Source organism: Plutella xylostella, chromosome 22 (assembly GCF_932276165.1).
Source record: "Plutella xylostella chromosome 22, ilPluXylo3.1, whole genome shotgun sequence".
Classification (NCBI taxonomy): Eukaryota; Metazoa; Arthropoda; class Insecta; order Lepidoptera; family Plutellidae; genus Plutella; species Plutella xylostella.
In genome coordinates this window covers 2,775,714-2,795,572 of record NC_064002.1, presented here as the reverse complement: position 1 = coordinate 2,795,572, position 19,859 = coordinate 2,775,714, and the positions used below count along the sequence as shown (strand labels likewise).

General features: G+C 36.9%; 4 protein-coding genes across 4 annotated transcripts; all 4 read left to right on the top strand.

Annotated features, from left to right (window-relative positions):
* The first annotated feature begins 1,568 nt into the window (after nt 1-1,568).
* Nucleotides 1,569-5,806, top strand: LOC125488453 (endocuticle structural glycoprotein ABD-4-like). The gene is made up of 4 exons (XM_048629308.1): nt 1,569-1,701; nt 2,091-2,251; nt 2,844-2,964; nt 5,063-5,806. Exons 1-4 carry the CDS (start codon nt 1,690-1,692, stop codon nt 5,219-5,221), a joined length of 453 nt encoding a protein of 150 aa, XP_048485265.1. The 5' UTR covers nt 1,569-1,689; the 3' UTR covers nt 5,222-5,806.
* Nucleotides 5,807-9,490: 3,684 nt separating this feature from the next.
* LOC105381440 (endocuticle structural glycoprotein ABD-4) lies at nt 9,491-10,212 on the top strand. Its single transcript, XM_011551169.3, has 2 exons — nt 9,491-9,621; nt 9,709-10,212. Exons 1-2 carry the CDS (start codon nt 9,610-9,612, stop codon nt 10,096-10,098), a joined length of 402 nt encoding a protein of 133 aa, XP_011549471.3. The 5' UTR covers nt 9,491-9,609; the 3' UTR covers nt 10,099-10,212.
* Nucleotides 10,213-12,762: 2,550 nt separating this feature from the next.
* LOC125490334 (endocuticle structural glycoprotein SgAbd-8-like) lies at nt 12,763-13,654 on the top strand. Its single transcript, XM_048629264.1, has 2 exons — nt 12,763-12,912; nt 13,050-13,654. Exons 1-2 carry the CDS (start codon nt 12,901-12,903, stop codon nt 13,425-13,427), a joined length of 390 nt encoding a protein of 129 aa, XP_048485221.1. The 5' UTR covers nt 12,763-12,900; the 3' UTR covers nt 13,428-13,654.
* A 3,236-nt stretch (nt 13,655-16,890) lies between these two features.
* On the top strand, nt 16,891-18,367 carry LOC105381422 (larval cuticle protein III/IV). Its single transcript, XM_011551144.3, has 5 exons — nt 16,891-17,049; nt 17,299-17,525; nt 17,692-17,764; nt 17,848-17,937; nt 18,123-18,367. The coding sequence occupies exons 1-5, from the start codon at nt 16,978-16,980 to the stop codon at nt 18,222-18,224; spliced, it is 564 nt and encodes a 187-aa protein (XP_011549446.3). The 5' UTR covers nt 16,891-16,977; the 3' UTR covers nt 18,225-18,367.
* The last annotated feature ends 1,492 nt before the right edge of the window (nt 18,368-19,859 follow it).

Sequence of the window (19,859 nt, the reverse complement as noted above, 5' to 3'; positions counted from 1 at the left end):
TTTCGAAAAAAACTTCATTGGTTTCTTCTTAACTTATAAGTTTGGTCATAGTAAGTATTTCTGGAGTTATAAAATACCTATGTGATTTCATTGATTATTATTTGGTTTAATATGACCGTACAAAAATATAGGTACCCGAATAAAATACTTTACTCCATAAATATTATTTTTAACGGAAATCCATAAAACTACTATAAGTACCTACCTACATGTGTGTTGTGGGACCAGCATCAGTTCTTTTATTAAATAGCCTAAAAATTGCAGGGCGTGTGATTATAGCATTTCACGAAATTCATTCTAAAATATCACCAACTGAAACTTAACTTTGTCGCCATGACGGCATAGCCAGTAGGTAACAATAAAATCAGAAACAACGTTCACAGTGGCTAAACCAATAGTGTAGGCACTTTAAAACTTATCAATTAAACCTTAATTACAGTAATTACCCTTTTTCAAATGATTATCTAAACACAATAAAAATAAAGTGTACGAAATAAGAGAAGCCCGAACATCTGAAGTGTGTCGCCGCCGCCGCTTCAACAGGTTTGTGATGAGTCGATACGCGCCTGTCTCGGAACATGACTTTTGACAACTCTGCTACATTATCCTCAAGACTCAAGCCGATAGTTATGACGTTTGCTTATCGCCGCATCTTTACGACGGGGGTGGGAGCACCTTGGCTGAAATGTCGGGTTACAATGAAATAATCTGTAAATTATTTGGGCAGGGCAAGATTATTTATATGAATATTGTTTCGTGTGAAGGTCTAAAAGAAGTAGAGTATGAGTAAGACAAAAGTCACTTATTTCAGCTATCTTAATTAGATAGGTAAGTTGTGATGACGTTGCGACGATGATCTTATATAGACCTACATTAAGAACTAATAAGCTTGCCAAGGTTAGAATGATTAGAACAAGAGGGGCATGTATTGTGAATGAACTAAACAGATAACTTTCAATCTGTTTTTTTATTAATTAGTAAGTTTTTAATGACGGGAAATAATTGGATATGTGCTTGCGGCCATATGATGAGACATAACGTAGTAGTAAGTCATTCAGTTTTTAGGATCAACAAAAGACTAGGAACTGGCCATATCTAGCATAAAACTTATAAGAGTAATTAAGGTAGAAGAGTAGATTTAAGGCACGAGAGGGAAATAAAGTGCTTAATGCCATCCGACTGGCTGCACCGATGACCCACTTTGGTTGATAGTAAGGGCTAGGTAAGGAAGATCAAAAATAGCGAGTTGTGTGCGCTCCAAAAAAGAGACACTAGTAGTAGACTAGACATCTAGTTGTAGACTTAGCTGGTGATGATCATGAAACCAGCACTTACCCCATAACCCTGTCTACCTACCCAATAATGCAAACGTGCATCAATTTCAAAGTGGTATGTTATTCCAAACGCCGCGGAACAAACGCCACCCGCAGCGGCAGCGTCTCAATCTGCGTGCGATTTTCTATTACGTCGAGATAAAGTTCTTCTACAAAACGCCGCGAGCAACACAGGGACGCCGCATTGTCGTCCGACAACAGATCATAAATAAGCTAAATGCAAGAGATTACGTGGCATCGGTGTAATTGCAGCAAAAATTTAAAGTATAAATAGCGGGGTGGATGCATCTTGTGCATCATACCTTAAACAGCTTCACAAAAGCTTCACCCGTACGCAACTGAATATATTTGCAACATGAAATACTTCGTGAGTATCGGATAAAGGTTTCGTTTTGAGATGTGCCGCCAAGTTTCTATAAAAGTGAAAAAAGACACAATCGGATTGTGTGATAAGTGCCATTACTGGAGTATCTCAACGTTACTTTATGCATCTAAGTGCTAGACTGTTTGAAATAATATATTAATAATAGTGCAACTTAAAAAAAAAACTAAGATCATCAACTTCAATGTGTTCAAAATCATCAAAGCACCACACACGGATTTTTTTTACGTACCTCAACTGAAAATTATATCTATTTGTATTTTGTTATTGTTACAAACATGACAGGAGGTTCGTGATTTAAAATTAGGTGCAATGGTGCGGACATCCTAAAAGTACCAGGCAACTATAACTCAAAAGAGCTCTTCTCTTCCCAGCTCCTTCTAACTCTTGTGGCGGGGTCGGCGCTCGGTGACGTCAGTAGCTTCGGCCCGTACCAGGCGCAGCAGCCGAGCGGCCAGCAGCAGTACACCACCGAGCCCATCCCCATCATCCGGCAAGAGCAGGTCATCAACCCCGATGGATCTTACAAGTGGAGGTTAGTTGTATTATAAGTAAAGTGGTATTGATGAATGATAGAGTAGAACGTAACTTACGTGTTGGGAAAGAAACAAATAACTTAATTACACCTACTTATGATCAGTTTCGATAACTAGGTTTAGATACCGATATACCCTCTATTACAGAATAGAGCATCGCACACCTCATCACATCGTTGCGCGCTGTACCGCTCTGTCACTATTGATCTGCTCCAAATAATCTCTTACAAAACCCGCTTCATACTCCCTACGAGAGGTGTTGTCTCAGACAAAACTATTCACTATTAAAACTGCTACCGTGCTCTGCCGAATAGGGCCGCATCGTTAACTTCGCAAGAAAGAAAATATGCATTATTGGCACAGACGAAATTTTTACACTTTAAAGATGTACCTACTTAAGTAACACATTTGACAATTTAACTTAATCTAAACCTATTATAGACTAACAACTTATTAAGTAGGTGTATTTATCTACAAATAATCTTTCTGATTCAAATGTTAACAGACTCAGCCATATTATCAGACATCGTCTGAGCAACGCTGATTTCCAGTCTGCTGCGTGTGTTTAATATAGTGTGTCCTTACCATCAGCTACGAGACGGGCAACGGCATCGCGGCGGAGGAGCAGGGCTACGTGAAGAACCAGGGCGTGCCGGAGCAGGAGGCGCAGGTGGCGCAGGGGCAGTACCAGTACACCGCGCCCGACGGACAGGTAACTAGTAGGACTGGTCGTAAATTGTACTGGCAGCAAGAAAGACTGGTAGCAAATAGTACTGCTAGCAAATTGTACTGGTAGCAAATAGTACTGGCAGCATATAGTACTAGTAACAAATAATGCCTACACTCACGAGTTCCAGTGACAATAGAACCGAATTACTCCTAAACGGAAAGACTAGCTTAATGACACGGTCTGCAATATTGAAGTACATTTAACAGGGCAATATAATATTACCAACTAAAAACGTAAATATTTGATCAAATTCTAAAAAATAACACTCCATTAACTGCTAAAGGTAGAACTTTCTTTTTGGCACCCCGTTAAACTCTTTTGTATAGAGATTTCATATTCCGACTTTTTACACTTATGTATACGGTATTTATTTATTTTTATTTTATTTTTGTAGGAAAACTTAACTATATAACAAGAATACATTAATTAAGACTAAGTATAAAATACGTTTAACAAGTTTCCACCTATATGATAAAGAAATAAGCATAGGCAAAGGCAAAAATGGAGTGTACTCTAACTAATTATTACTTACTTATAGAAAACTTGCAACAAAACTACAACTAACTATACCTAATTAATATTGAAATCTTACAGATTGAGATTGGGAAACTTAACTACTTATACAATACAATAATACTTATTTATGCTTGAGAATCGAAATAATCCTGAACTAGCCTATTGCATACTGTTGACAGACTATTTGCGAAGATGTCTATTTCAGTATGCTTAGAGATAAGTTTATTGATGGCATGCGGTACGCGCCAGAAGAATGAATTTTGACAATAATTAGTAGAAACGAGGGGTATGTAAAAAAGGGAGGGATTGCGCATGAGCTTTGAGGGAGCAAGGATTTTTATATAATTAAGTAAATGGGGACTATCAATAATGTTATGCAAAATTTTAATAAAAAAGCAAATGTCTGCGATATTACGACGATTGTAGAGTGGTAAAAGATGGTGACGCTTGCAACGAGCATCATAACTAGGATCATTTATACCTATCCTGTAGGTTAAGTATCTGAGAAACCTCCGCTGGATGCCTTCAATCCTTGTGACATATTCCTGGTATCTCGGATTCCATACCTGAGAAGCATATTCAAGAGTACTGTGCACGTAGGCGCAGTATAGTATTTTAATAGTTTTTATTTCTTTAAAGTTTTTGGACATTCTTATAAGAAATCCCATAGATTTATTAGCTTTGCTAATGATGTGGTCGATGTGGACATCGAAAAGAAGCTTCTCATCATGGATAGCCCCAGATCCCTGACTTGGCTAACTCGATCCAGTCTCATGCCTTTAAGCATATAATCACACAGTGATGGACATCGTTTGCGAGTAAATGAAATTAGGTAGCACTTTGAAACGTTAAGATCTAACTTATTAGCATAGCAGTAGGTGTCCAGTCTATGGAGGTCCGATTGAAGCTGAAGCTGGTCATGGGCATCATCGATCCTTAAGGCAATCTTCATGTCGTCAGCAAAAAGAAATAGCTGTGAATGATGGAAACATGACTCTACATCATTTATGAAGATGACAAAGAGGAGTGGACCGAGAAGGGACCCCTGAGGCACACCAGAGGGTATTTCCATCCAGGATGACGTAAAGCCGTTGATGACAACAGCTTGAGTGCGACGACTGACATAAGACGAGAACCAAACTATAACTTATTATGAATATTTTTTCTATTTTAAATGCCAATTAAGTACCAACAAAAAATGCAGTGCTGTTTTAAACTACTAACTTGTTACAAAAGAATCCATGTTCTAAACATCTTCCACACTCAAAATAGATTTTATAGCGCTACCTAAAGTTTATGCATACCCAGAACTAGTTATATTGAAATAATTAAGATTATATTGACATATTGATTATTGATGCAAGAAAACTTAAAACTCAAATACTCGAAAATGTTAAATCTTTAATTAAGAGCATCTTACCTTAAAAACCTAGGTATAAAATTATCAAAAAAGACTGACTAGGTGAAAAGGTTATCATATTACGTAAAAAAGACGCAAAACCGTAAGAACTAAAACTACAAACTTATGAAATCACTCAACTAACTTTCATTTCCCATTCCCTAGCTGATCCAGCTCACCTACATCGCCGACGAGAATGGCTTCCAGCCTCAAGGAGCCCACCTCCCCACCCCGCCCCCCGTCCCCGAGGAGATCCAGAAAGCTCTGGCCTACCTCGCCACCCTGCCCCCGCAGGCACCCGACACCAGGGAGTACAGGAAGTAGAAACTTCTAGATTACATGATTGATTTGCGCAAGTACTAGCTGTGTGGGGTGCGGTAGACTTAGTGTGATTGTTTACGAGAGATGTGCTATGCTACCATGCTATGAATGCATTTGAAATCCACCAATCATATTCATTGCTTTAGATATGTTAGAACCACGAAAATTGGTTTCTTTTTAATTATCGCACCATAGCTGCATAGCATACCTCTGGTGGAAAGGCTGCCTAAGGTAGCAATTTTGAACGTGATTATACACTTTTAATGATGTTTTTATAAAGTTGAAATTGTATCTTAAATTGCCATTCAAGTAACAATTTATACTTAAAAACATCAAGAATGGTAAGAAAATAAGTAATTATTGCACAGCTAATACTTGTAAGTCTTCTGTTTAGTTCTGTCGACCTACGCTCTCATGTTATTATACTGTTTTAGTTGTAAGCCGCCATAGAAGCTATTTGTTTTGTTAATTACAGAGGTAAACACTCATTTTGTTGTTGTGATACTCAAAAAACTACATGTCTATTTAGTTTAAGGCTAGTTTAATTGTTGTATTTTGACGTCAAATATAAGTTATGATTCAAATTGTCTGGTATGTTTCATTTCACAATTTAAATTTTAGAATCTTTGTGGTTAGGTACACAGTGATGTTTCAATAACTCAATATTATTACTATAAAACTTGAGCCCAAAAATATTTATAAACATAGCTGCATATGTGTATATTGTGAGTTGTATGCCCACAGTAACATAAACACAATATAATATGATTAATCATTAGCAGGGATTGCAAAAAGCATGCAATTTTAATTTGAGTTCGAATGACAAGGTTTTAAAACGTGAGCATAATATATACACATGTTATTGCTTAGATAATAATAGTACTCTACATCTATCGTTAATTTTAGTCTCTAAATAGAACCACATACCTACTTTTAAATAATTTGTATTTGGTTGTTTAAACCGACTGAAAGACTGAAATTTATACTACAAAAGATTAGAACTGACACAAGAATATATGACATAGGGGGTGCGAAACTAATAATAAGACAAATTTAGAATGAATTTTGGGTAACGAGTTTTGACAATCCCTAAAAAATATATCTGTGCCCTGTACTAAGAAGTCACGAGATAAACGACCTTTATAAAACCTACTTAACATTTTGCAATCTCATAATTGCACTCCGTCAATAACATATGAAAATAATAAGCATATATAAAATAGCGTCTTATTAGCCACAACATACTGTTGAACAATCATCTAAACCGCAAACATCCTTGGCGGTTTATTAGGTACAAATTGATACAGCGGCGCGGGTCTCTGCGAGCTTCAGTGCCAGAAAGATCCCTGTTGGGTTTTAATAACAGCTGTTATATAGCCGGCCTTATTGCACAATAACCAGTCTGTTCACTTTCCCCGCAACGAGTCAAGGTCTTGACGAATCATCGCCATAAACTTCACATGCGGTGACCTCTTGCGCTGACCTAGCCGTAGCCGATAACTACAAAAATCAAACAACAATTAAATATTTATCTCACCTTGTAAAGCTAACATATGGGCTATTAATCTAATACGGTAACTGTTTGGAGGCGTTTGTTCGTATGTCTACTTATTTCTAGGAATATGGAAAGTCTAGAATGTCGCGAATGAGGAAAACGGTAGATATCTTACACATTACCTAACCTGTACAATTGCATTTGTTAACCTCAGTATGCCGGCAAGTACATATTTAGTATAGTATAGATAACACAGTGTGATCCGTTTTATTTACTGTAAAAAAAATCTGAATATCATTTACATAACCCACATAATTATATCTTAGCGAAATCTGTTGTTGTCCAACAGGCACTATTCATCGCGAAACATAAAATATTGGCTAATAATATACGCATGTAATTTATTACCCAATAAGACAAGAAGACTAAATTTGATTAATGCTGAATGAAAACTGATTGAAGGCATTCATTGATCGGTTGCAAAACGATATTTCAATGTATGTACCTAATGATATGTCAGTGTTAGAACTTTCCTTCCTTGCTTGTGATCGAGGCTTTAGTTAGCACTAAATGTCAGAGCATTACGTGAGACCGGAGAGCATGTAACGAGACTCCTGGGTGAACTTTGATGGTAGGATATTGATATTACACTGACGAGCAATGACATAGTTCCAGTGACAATAGCACCAAATACACCTAAAAGGAAAATGCTAGCTTAATGACGCTGTCTCCAATATTGATGTACATTTAATAACGCATCAGAATATTAGCTGATAAGTTATTAAATTAAAACTGCTTAAACGTGACACTTACTTAAAAAAGCTTAGTCTATTTTATACAAATAATTTTAAAATTCTTTTAAACGTGTCCAATATTGCCAGTTTAAAATTCTATTAATTCAAGCGTTGTAATGTTCATAAATTACTTCATGAAGGTACCTAAGTAATGTTCGCATAATGTATGAGTTGTTACTTGTAACTGATACTGCGATCAATATCGCCCCCGAAGCGATATGGTTATGAAAGTATTACGGTCAACAGAAAAAATATATACTGAACCATTGTTAAAATTCAATTTTAAAATCCTAACTTTAAAAAATATGAAGAATGAGGCTCATTTATGCTATTTTACTATTGCTTAAGTTCTATCGATTAAATAACGGTAAAAAAAACTCGAGTTTCGTTATGATCGTTTTCTGTTGCCGGTACAGTTATGAATTTCAGAAAGGTCACGCGTGAAGTGCACGCGCCGCCGCCGCCGCCGCCGCCACCGCCGCCGCCGCCGCGCCGGGCAAACAATGTTAGCAAACCACAGAGTTTTGCAGTGGAGATATTAACATTAATTAGAAGATGTGCAAAACGCTTTAGGTTCATCAATAAAATTATAAGTCATATCCATATTAAATTCTTGACAGATGCGTCAAAAGTCAACCAATAATCCCTGGATGTGCTCTAACCGAACTCTAACCCACTATGGCGAAATTGGCAAGTTTTGTATGGTAAGTGTGTACTAAATTTAAAATTCGTCGGTTCAGATTCGCTCCAAATGTATTTATATTAAATTTATCCCAAATGGAACAGGATGTATTCATCCAAAATAATGTAGAGAAAAGTAAACTTTTAAAATAATTAGACACTATGAATCTTTTATTGTGCATTAGGTTCACACATTATTATAATCAATACAAGTGGCATTAATATTTACTATGCTGACTGCGCTGTGCCGTCACTATGATGAATCAGTTAGCTTCAGTGAATATGCCTACTTTTACTACTTAGTAAGTTAGGTTACACCTACTGAGTATGCTATGGATAAATATATTCAAAACAGAATAAAAAGGTCAATTTAAATAATTTTAGATTTATTTCATATTTTATGTAGAGTTTATAATAATTATAGATAGATAGATAAATCATTTATTTGTTCCACTTAAACACAACACATACAACAAATGAGATAGGTACAGTTAAATCTACTAAAGTTGCTTCTTAAATTTACTACTATTCACAAATTTAATAAAGCATGGTTGAAATCAAAATAATATAAAATAATGACATTATACTCACATAGATTTCCGGGTGCAATTTGAATAAGGCCTAAGTATTTATCCTGCACAGCTAGTTGAGAACATAAGCCGCCTCAAGTGCTTCTAGTGTTGAAGAACACAACTTGATAGTCTCAGTATAGGTACTTAACATACGTATGCCAATTCTGAAACGATCATTGTTTAATGCTAAGTTAAGTCAAAGACAAAAGATTTTATTCATCGTACAAATATAAAATTTTCTGATGGACGTCAACTTTTCACAAACTACTCTCCGTTCGAAAAAGGGGCTCGTTTTGTCTTTGGAGAAGTCCACTCGTTATTTCTTTCTTTCTTTCTTTCTAGTTTGGGTTTGGACCTCTTGGTGACCTCACACAACCTCTGTTATTACATAGGGTTCATGCCTGTTAATCAGTTGCTGGTTTTTGATTATGTATGTATCTGCTGATGCCTGAAATAAATAGGCGGAGTATAGCCTTATAACATTATGAAAGAAAAAGTATCTTGTAAAATGTTTAACTTACATGAACCGTGTCAAACAAGATCTAAACTGTTGTCGCAGCCGCGGCACCCACATGACATTTGGACTAGAATCAGGCGCCAGGTTTGTTTGCGCGGCGTCGCAACTCGCCGGTCGGTAATGCATTCTCTGTTTGCTGATTATTTCATAGATTTTACGACACCAATGCAATGTGAAATTTCGAAGACCATCCGAAGGTAGATGGTAAACAAAAGCTTGCTATAAATACTCATTGTCAGGACATTTCGGCAAGCATTACCAGTTTAGGTGTGAGAAGGAGTTTAATTTAGGCTTATCTTTGTATACAGACAAAGAAAACTTTAAAAATAAAAATGAAGTGTGTTGTAAGTGTTCATTGCAATTATTAGTGTTTTAGTTCTAATAAACAAAAACCTTCCTATGATGCTCACCTGTTAAAAAATTGTTTCCAGATCCTGCTCTGCCTGTGTGCCACCGCCGTGCTGTCAGCGCCACAGACCAAGGAGGCCTCCGAGCCCATCCCCATCCTGCGGCAAGACAGCCAGGACAACGGGGACGGCTCCTACCAATACTCCTTCGAAACCGGCAACGGAATTAACGCAGAACAGAAGGGAGAGCTGAAGAAAGTCGGCGACATCGACGCCATTGAGGTCCAGGGCCAATTCCAGTATCCCGGCGAGAACGGACCAATCGTTCTCACGTACGTAGCTGATGAGAACGGATTCCACCCAATGGGAGACCACCTGCCCACCGCCCCGCCGGTGCCCGCGCCAATCCAGCGAGCCCTGGAGTACCTCGCCACGGCATCGCCGCCTAGTCCTGCAGCAGACAATGTTCAGTAATTATTTTGTCGATGCAAACTGAATGTTAAGTTTAGTGAAGAGTGAGAATATTGTGCTTTTTTGTAATTTTATACCTACTTATTAAAATAAATGAATTGTTCATTATTATGTTAAGATACAGTGTATTTATTATAATTTTTAAATCATACAGGCATTGCATGAATAAATAAGCTTCTGAAAGGGGTTTCTTATAGAGGTGGTTACACTCGCGAGCAATGCAATAGTTTCAGTTACATTGGTATATGGAACAGCAACAGAAGGTGGAAATTTACCAGTGTCATCCACATAACACAAAATATACATATACAATAATATACCTATACTCCGCAAGTATAACCAGAACTGGCTCGAAGAGAACAGATTTTAGATTGAGATAGAGCATACATTTGTTTAATTCAACGTAATTATATGGGCACGTGATGACTGCCGCAGCTCATAAGGCATTAGTCATAAATTAATATTGTAAAATTACGAAATTCTTGATAGAAATATTAAAATATCTAACAAGAACAAGAGGTCAAAAGGTCCTAATAATCTCAATGACAAAGTTTAAGGTTGATTGTTATTAGGTATCTTAATTTTAATTTTATAGGTTTCGAAACAAATATTCTTATGATAATTTAAGATTTTGATTAACGTGGTTCAATAAATAATTTAAAAATCATACGGTCACAAAAAATATTATATACTTATGCCATGTAAGGAAACAAGTGAAGATAAATAATCCAATTACGTTATACGTTATAATATGATACGTATACCGGCACTATCCTATGAAAGCGTTTTCCTATCGAGCACAATTTTCATTGCTGCTGGGGCACGGGTCTACTTTAAACGAAAGAGCTAAGGGTGACGTTTAGGGTGGCTGATATATTCCTGGTTTTAGACCTTAGTTTACCTCACGGGCCTAGTGCGGGTTGGTGGAACCCACTGGAACCCAACACTAGCAAGCTTGTGCTGAGAGAGTCGTCGGGTAAGTGGTCGACTGAGTAGTCCGAATGATTGAATGCGATTGATAAAGCCGACTATATCATAAATCTTTGATTCAATACTTTTAATTGTAATTAACTAATCATGCAATATTTTACGCTTGGTTTATATTAATTTAGCGTGCGTAATTTCTAAAGGTTATCTAAATACATGACCGGTAGTTTTAGTTTCGCACACCCATGTACAGGGTGGAATTTTATAAGTGTTCATACCGTCAGCAGGTCAATATGTACCCAACATAATCGCTGTATATTAAAAATAATTGATATATATTTGTAAATGTTGCTTAGTAAGACGAGTACTTGGTACTCACTCGGGAATTCATGATAAAATTCCACCCTTAATGCCATTAACTGTTTGTATGCATATGTGTATCGTTTACCATTAAATCAATCTCTATCTTAGGTAATAATGCATTCAATAGCAAACGTATATTATATAGTTACGATGGTATTTTATCCGTGAATGATACATCACAAACTGAAAAAAAAAACTATCAACAATAATAAGCCTAGCTAGACAATTTACAAAATTAAAAAAATATATACCTATTTCGTAAACAAAATATCAACGTCTTACAGTAAAAAAGTCAAGTGACTACAAAAATTATCAGTGATTCGCCCAATGGTTAGTATAAAAATTATCCTTTTATAAATTTCCGTAAAACAACATAATATGATATCACTGATAATTTTTGTAGTCACGTGACTTTTTTACTATAAGACGTTGATATTTTATTTACGAAATTCCTAAAATTGAAGAGTAGGCGAGGTGTGAAATGACTAGCTTTGTCCCCTTTCAGCAAACTATGCCTCTTTCGCAACTACAATAAAATGTAACACATGAAAAATGGTTTCGTGGGCCTATAATACGAATAAATGTCATATTTCTAAACGTATGTATGATCTCGCATATCTCAAAATGTTAACGAACGATCGGCGCCAGGTAATAATTTCTTCTAAAGCACATTACACACTGACAATTTATGCCAATGAATAAAGATCTTCCTGTTCCAATATAATAGCATATTTTTTCTAAATATTTAGTTAAATATGATAATTTTAGGGTGACACTTTTTAATGCCAATTAGGTAGGTACATGTACGGATGTGAAAGTATTAAAATTGTACGTGTACAGAACATGCACCCGAAAAGTGTATTACGTATCTTCGTAGTCATTTATTTGATTTTCCTATATCAAGATAAAAAGGATGAAAATTATACCTTCTCATAAAATACCTACTCCTATAATTGATCAACTTTCGCCAGTATACATAGGTATTTTGTATCAAAGTCTGAGCGCTAATTGCTCACTTCCAAATTAAATTGGAATGGCCTGGAATGCTCCAAAGTGGAAGGGGCTGCATTCGGGATGTGCACAAAACGCAATGTTATATAACTAGCTGAGAGTGCCCCTTGAACTACATTCGGTAATCGTCTAGCAAAAAAAGCAATTAGCCAATTGTGTGCGGAACGATATCTACTGAAAATTACTGAACAATGAACAATTTTTTGCCAAAAAAATGCGTGTAGAAACGATTCAATTATCATTGATTAGTGATTACCGCCAAAGGTGTGTCTTAATAGCGTTAATCGAAAAAGGGAACAACACCAATAACTAAACGATTGAAATGTGATGCTGTCGACATCACGCCGGCGCGCGAGTGCTGAAGGCTCGTATAGTATCGGATTTACCGAGACGCGCTAATGGTGCAATCGCATCGGCCGGTGGTAGGCCGCCGCCTCTATATATAAACCGATATTATTCACGTTAGAACACATTGTCTACCGCAACCATCAATATTGCACCAACATGAAGACCATTGTAAGTGTCTGTGCTAGTGTTTCGAAAAAAAAGTTAACACTAAAAGTGATAGTGTCAATTGGATACAGTGATAACCAAGGATGTTAGTGCCTAACGGAGGGAGCCCCGCCCGTACTAATATTGGTATTCTTTTGCAGATCATGCTTGCCCTGGTAGCGGCGGCCTTCGCGGCGCCGCAAGCGCCCACTGAGCCCATCCCGATCCTGCGGCAGGAGAGCGAGATCAGCCCCGACGGCTCCTACTCGTGGGCCTACGAGACCGGCAACGGTATCTCGGCCGACGAGAAGGGCAGCCTCAAGAACATCGGCGCCGAGGAGCCCGCGCTGGAGGTGCAGGGGCAGTTCGCGTACCCCAGCGAGGACGGCGGCAACATCCAGCTCACCTACATCGCCAACGAGAACGGGTTCCAGCCGCAGGGCGCGCACCTCCCCACCCCGCCCCCCATCCCCGAGGCCATCCAGCGCGCGCTCGCCTACCTCGCCACCGCGCCGCCGCAGCCCGAGTCCCGCCGCTGAGCCACCCTCCTTCTTCATATTGAAGACAGTCAGCCGTTGTTAACCTCCGACCTCACAAGCGATGGACTTAGAGATTGTAATCAACATGGACGTTTGTTCGAAGCCGTTGCGTCACCAGTCAAGGAGGCGGAGTTTTTACTGCGGGCTTTTAATTAGTTTAAACGTGTTTGTAAATAGTGTGATATTTTTTTTACTTTCAATATTTAATACAGATATAGTAAAATTTTCTTGATTCTTTATTTTTCGTCCATCTCACCGTTTGACCTATTGATGCATAATTTAGAAATGGTTACCGTACTCACTGTGTAACTACGCCGTGCACTTAGCACGTCTACGCGGTTAACGTATAAAATATCTTACATGTGGTTCTTCACTAGCAAAAGACTAGTAAATCTTCCGCTGTTTATTTCCAGTTTTGTCGACAGCATGCTAAAACTAAAAGATCGCTTGATCGCTTTTGAAATTAGATGATGTAGTTATAAGAAATATTTTCATCAATGCTCACTCATGGTCATTAAATATTATAATTGAAGAAAAGTTTAATTGTAGATAACTACCACGACTAGGTACTTTATATGCAGCCAATACTCGACTCACTGACCATCCTTATTAGCGACCACCACCAGCTAGGTACCACCAGCCTATTCCGCCTGTTAGTGTTTAAATCACCATCTAAGATACAATAACGTCTATTTTTAGCATGACTCCACTTGGATCAATACACTTAGATTGAAGCTTAAGGTTAATGGTTATGGTTGCCTGTACGTGGTGTGGTGACCGCTGAAGAACCCTCGTCCAACGGTTTTAAAAACATTGTTATAGAGGTAGGTACTTCATTAATATGACAGTTGGAACTGTACTAGTATGGTGCTTACAGATTTAAAAAAATAATACTAGCTCACATTATAATAGAGCTTATAAATGGTTGGTTCGAGCCTCGAAAATCGGCGGTGGCAAGAAACAGAAATTTCGACAGTCAAAAAGTCAGGATTCGTATTTCACGTAGCCTCTTGTAAACTATTAATTTGTCTGGGGAAAAATACGAATAGTACTAAAAAACTGAATATACCATAGGTTCATAAAACCTCTAGTTATTAAAACCACTAGGTAAGCAATAAAATCATATAAAATTAACCACTGGTCATACCAATACAAATTTATAATAAACATGCCCTTACCCTTATAAAACTTCGAATATAGAGCTTACTGTAAGTGGCTTTGGGTACAATTTCCTGTGTGTCTTTCGAGAAAAGGATGATCAAGTAGTCTGACCCTAGTGACCTATGTGGTTGGATCTCGTGTTAATAATAGCGGATGACATTTAGATCAAAACTAGTTTTAGAACATGAGCTTGAAAGCCCTCCTTATTTTAGAGACGAAACAGGTCATTAGAAATGATAATAAACTTTTATTACTTACTGAGATTTGCTTAGTTTTGTTGGAATGTGACTACATTTTAATTTAATTACATTAAATACTTAATTACTTAGCTTTTTAATTTTCCAAAAGTCAAAATATAAGCAGTTTAAAAGAGGATACGTTTAAAGCTACTCTAGGTCAAGCTCTTAGTAAAATCATTAAAATATATGTATAATTTTAATAATGTTAAGTTACACCCATTAAATATAGCCTTATCCACTGATATGCAGAATGTTTCAAAAAGTATATTGAGTACCCACACAACAAAATAAATATAAATTATACATATACTTTCATAGTTTAAGTAGGGACATAGTAATAATATCTACCATACAACTGTTTATAATGATATACTGTATGTAAAGGTAAGTAATTAAAAATTATTGCTCAGGGCTGATTTTTCAATGGTCAGATAAAAGTTATCTAAGCAATAGTGCTAGTGCTGTTGCGTCTGAATGTTTGTATTAGACAGGAACAATTTTATTCCCCAGATATCATTTATCTGAATACTGAAAAATCAGCCCTTAGTAAATAAAAGGGAGATTTGAAGCGTTACATCAGGACAATACCTACATCAAGGATGATAAGATGATCGAGGCTTCAAACTATCTTTTTTAGCTTCCATGAATATAAAACCAAAATAACATTACAAACAGGGTAATAAAATAATTAAAGATTTAGATCATAAAATAATTAATGAGCAAAGACTTGATTAGAGATTCTAAAGCGGTGCATTATGCACGTGTGTAAAGAAATATTATAACAGTGTGTATAAAAAAATAAGATCTTTTTCATTTTTAAAATAATAGCGGATTACACGCAAGAAAACGCATCATAAAGGGTAAGAAAATGCTTGAAAAGAATTCATAACATCACCTATGCTATACATTTTGCAACCTATCGGAAATGTACTTATACATAAAAAAAAACTTAATGCTTATGTAAATAGATATTTGTGTAATTATGATTTCGGAAAATATTCAGACTATCTATGTGAACTATATGACACTAAAAACGTTAACATGCTAACTTGCCAATACAACATAGATTTCTAAAGAAAAAATACATTTACAAAGTCTATTCTGTTCTATTCTAAGAGGGGACGAAGTTCCTTTACGTGGCCCTCTCGAGTGGAACCTTTGTACATATCCCCTTAGTTACAGCTCAGTAGCCTAGCTCCCGACTAAACTGGAGCATCAAGCCTGGGTGTTGGAATAGCTGAGATAGGCGCTCTGCTGGTCCAAGAATATTTAATCTTGTGTCTTTAGTAAGTGGACAAGCCAACAGAATGTGTTCAACCGCGTCATCCAGTTCCTTGTATGTTGCCCACATAAGGGACATGTAGAGTTACCTATGGTATGTAAGTTTTATTAATATATTATAAACATTTACAAAGTCTATTTATTACGTTTATTTGTAATAATTAGGCGGCAGATTCATGAGACATGGAAAAATATTGCCCAAATATACAAGATAATATTATTTGAATCAATACATACTTCGGGTAATTTTAGCAATCTACATTCATAAATATTCAAGTATTAGACAAGGTGGTCATTGAAAAACTATGATTAAATACCTGATAGTGAGATATTGATGTGCATAATTAAATGCAAGTTTTGTTTAAAAACTAGATTTAAACTGTTGAACTTATTCACGCATTATGTATAGGCGATAAAACTGAATTATAGTGTTTGTCTGTTTGTCATTTTAAAAATACATAATAGTCTATATATCCATCTACCGACACTATATTACCCAAGTAGCTATGTAGGATTGATCAACATAAAAAAAAGATTTTGTACTTCAAAAACATTAAAAAAAATTAAAAAGCTTTGTTTTAAAAAGAAGGTGTAGCACTAAATTATCGAACGTAATTTTTTTTTAATCTCTACGTTCGAGTTACAGGGAGTTTTTTTATTGTAATGTATGAGATATTGGTCTATGAGATGAACTAGTTTCAAGTTTATCGGACCGAAGTCACGTGTAGAAGTTAGTAGTATCTAAATTCATGCCGAATTGTCACTAAATGTTTGCATGTCTTTAGCCAAGGACAAAGCATTAGGTCAACACCCCGAATTTATTATGGGCGGTTTGTGCTTTTTTTTAAGTTGAAACTTATATAAAAAGGATGCGATTCAGTGTAAAGTTATCTGTTGATTTCCAAACGGGCAGACACACACATCTCACAATGAAATTCCTGGTAAGTTTCATTAGTAGGCCAGCAAAAATATGTAAAAGTTTATTGTTTGTTCTTCGGATTCAATACTTCTGAGTATATTGCTCTACAAAATGGCGGCAGTGAAAACTTGATAAATGCACCCCTAATCTGGAGAGTTTCATCTTGCCTTTCTTGGCATAGCTGAGCTACTCCACTCCTTATATCCAGAACAAGGTTTGACCATTCCAGATCACTTCTCCCCCAACCCTTCTAACAAACTCTCCTTCTCAGGTACTAGCCCTCTGCGTCGCGGCCGCCAGCGCCGCCTCCACCTTCGGAGCCCGCCCGTGGCAGCAGGCGTCCGCCCGCGCCACCGTCAACACCGCCGCCGTGGCCTCCGCGCAGGTGGTCTCCGCCCCCGTGGTGGCCGCCAAGGCCGCCTACAACGGAGGCCAGGACTGGGAGGCGACCGTGCTCCGTTCCGAGTCTGACGTGCAGCCTGATGGCTTCAACTACGTGTAAGTCAGCTTTAATTGGTTTGACCGCCAAGTCACTTAAGATTTCCTACATAAATATGATGTGTCCGTAGAATCTATACTTCTTCTTCTCATCCTGTCGGTGCCAAATATCAGAGCCGGACAAAATTATTCTGCACTATTTATTAATTTATGAATCTCCTTTCAGCTACGAAACCGCCAACGGAATCGCCGCTGAGGCTTCCGGCTCCCTGAGGAAGGTTGACAACATCGACACCGTCGTAAGTATCCCTACCATGCGTTTCCAATATGATATTACTTGGGTATACGTGAAACAAAATATTAAATATTTGTTTTTCTACAGGCTGTCCAGGGCTCTTACAAGTACACCGCTCCCGACGGCACCCCCGTGCAGGTCACCTACGTCGCCGACGAGAACGGATACCAGCCCCAGGTAACAACTAACATCAGCACCTAACACTCATACAATCATTAAATTGACTACATGTTTTTATAGACAGCATCAACTTCAAGCTACATAACTACTACCAAGTCACAAACCTCCTTGTTCTGAGGATGAAGTCTTGAAACTCATGAATGATTGGGACTGGCCACTAATAAATTTTATTTTTCTTTCAGAGCAACCTCCTCCCCGTCGCCCCCGCCATCCCCGAGGCCATCCTCCGCTCCCTGCAGTACATCGCGGCTCACCCCCAGCCCGTTGAAGCCAAGAAGTTCTAAATTCAAAATTAGAAGAAAAAGAAACAAACATAGACAAGGCAAACGCTTACCGGCAACAGATCGAGAGCAACAAGGACACGAGTGAAGACTTAATCAATTGAATGGTCAAATGCGTAATGTAAATAAATGATTTGTGCCATCCAGTACTCTCTCTTATTCCGTAATTGTTTCCCTGGTTAAAATACGTATTACGTATAGGGTGTAAATTTGTTTTAAGGGAATTACTTCTTGCCTAAAAGCATAAAGTGAAGTCACTCCAGGCTACTCTTTAATTTTACAATGTTGCTATCAGTTAAAAACTACACCGTATTTGTCACAGAAAAGTAGATGAGCACCTAAAAGCCATGATTTTAAAAACTGTCGAAAAAGCATAAGGGAAAAATCATTAACTAATGAACAATATTTGATCATCATCAGTTTATATCACTAAAACATCAGGATATAAAACAATACAGTGTGCGATAGGTTTATTGTTTCTAATGGAGGAAGATATTCGAGCTCTAACTTAAATAATTTTAAATTTCTCGTAGTCAGTAATTTAAAAACAAAAAGATCTTGATCTTATAATAAAATAAGCTAGATTAGGGTTGGTTACCATGCGGTAAAAAATTGGCTAATTAGATTAGTAGTTCGTTGCGGACGTATACACAGTATACAGGCTGTATACGGAGCATATTGTTATGCACCCCGTTCAAGCGTGCATAATCATCAAGTTTAAAATAAAATATTAATTAATATATGAATTAAGTTAACACAGGCGTGGTATATCTATAATCACAAAGTGTTACGGTACCCAGACACGAAGGTATGCAAGCAATAAACAATTGCAAAATATGTACAAAGCGAATACTTCTTTTTTTAATGTTTATATGTCATTGACACAAGCCTAAAATAGTAGTAGAGATCTAGGTATCTGTAATTGATAATAAGTAATAATTTATAAATGTAATTATTTATATTTTTCTTTATGTTTTTGATTTGTACTCATTTTGCACGCTATCTGAGGGTGCGGTAGTTGCACGCACAATCATTTATTACACGGATTTTATATACATAGTACTTACAAGTATTATAATTAAATTATACAATTTGGACGGGAAATGCTTCGGGATTATATTTACTTAGTAAACTGTATATTATTTTATAGTTATAAGTATATTATTTATTTTAACATCCTATTTAATAAACCGAAGATAAATCAGGATTATTAATACTAGCTGACCGTCTGAAGTTCCTGTCACTGAACAAGGTCCTAGCCCCTTTCATTTGATCCATTCTTTTACGGGAATTCTGTATAATATTATAGAACCTGTCCCTGTAAGATGAAGATGTAAGTAAGATGAAGTTAAAAATAGCATTCAAGCTAAGCACACCCCCGTATATCGTAATAACATAATAGAACGACTAACTAACTATAACGCGTGTCATCCGTCACATTGATTCATGATTCATGATCATGATGGAACAGAGAGAGGTTTTGTAGAGCTGACCATTTGCACATGAAAGAAGGATACAAACACACTTTACATAATTATCTTTTTACACAGGATAGGTAAAGTTAATTTATTTACGGGCATATGTGAGGAAAGAATATAAGTTTTTTCCTTGAATATTTTTTATTATAATATATTATAT

Bases quoted from the DNA above. Each gene is read 5' to 3' on its own strand.
- LOC125488453 (XM_048629308.1), top strand. The intron at 2,252-2,843 runs GTTAGTTGTATT...CCTTACCATCAG, and splicing joins GATGGATCTTACAAGTGGAG to CTACGAGACGGGCAACGGCA. The intron at 2,965-5,062 runs GTAACTAGTAGG...CCCATTCCCTAG, and splicing joins ACACCGCGCCCGACGGACAG to CTGATCCAGCTCACCTACAT.
- LOC105381422 (XM_011551144.3), top strand. From the start codon at position 16,978: ATGCGATTCAGTGTAAAGTTATCTGTTGATTTCCAAACGGGCAGACAC. The intron at 17,526-17,691 runs GTAAGTCAGCTT...ATCTCCTTTCAG, and splicing joins CCTGATGGCTTCAACTACGT to CTACGAAACCGCCAACGGAA. The intron at 17,938-18,122 runs GTAACAACTAAC...TTTTTCTTTCAG, and splicing joins AGAACGGATACCAGCCCCAG to AGCAACCTCCTCCCCGTCGC.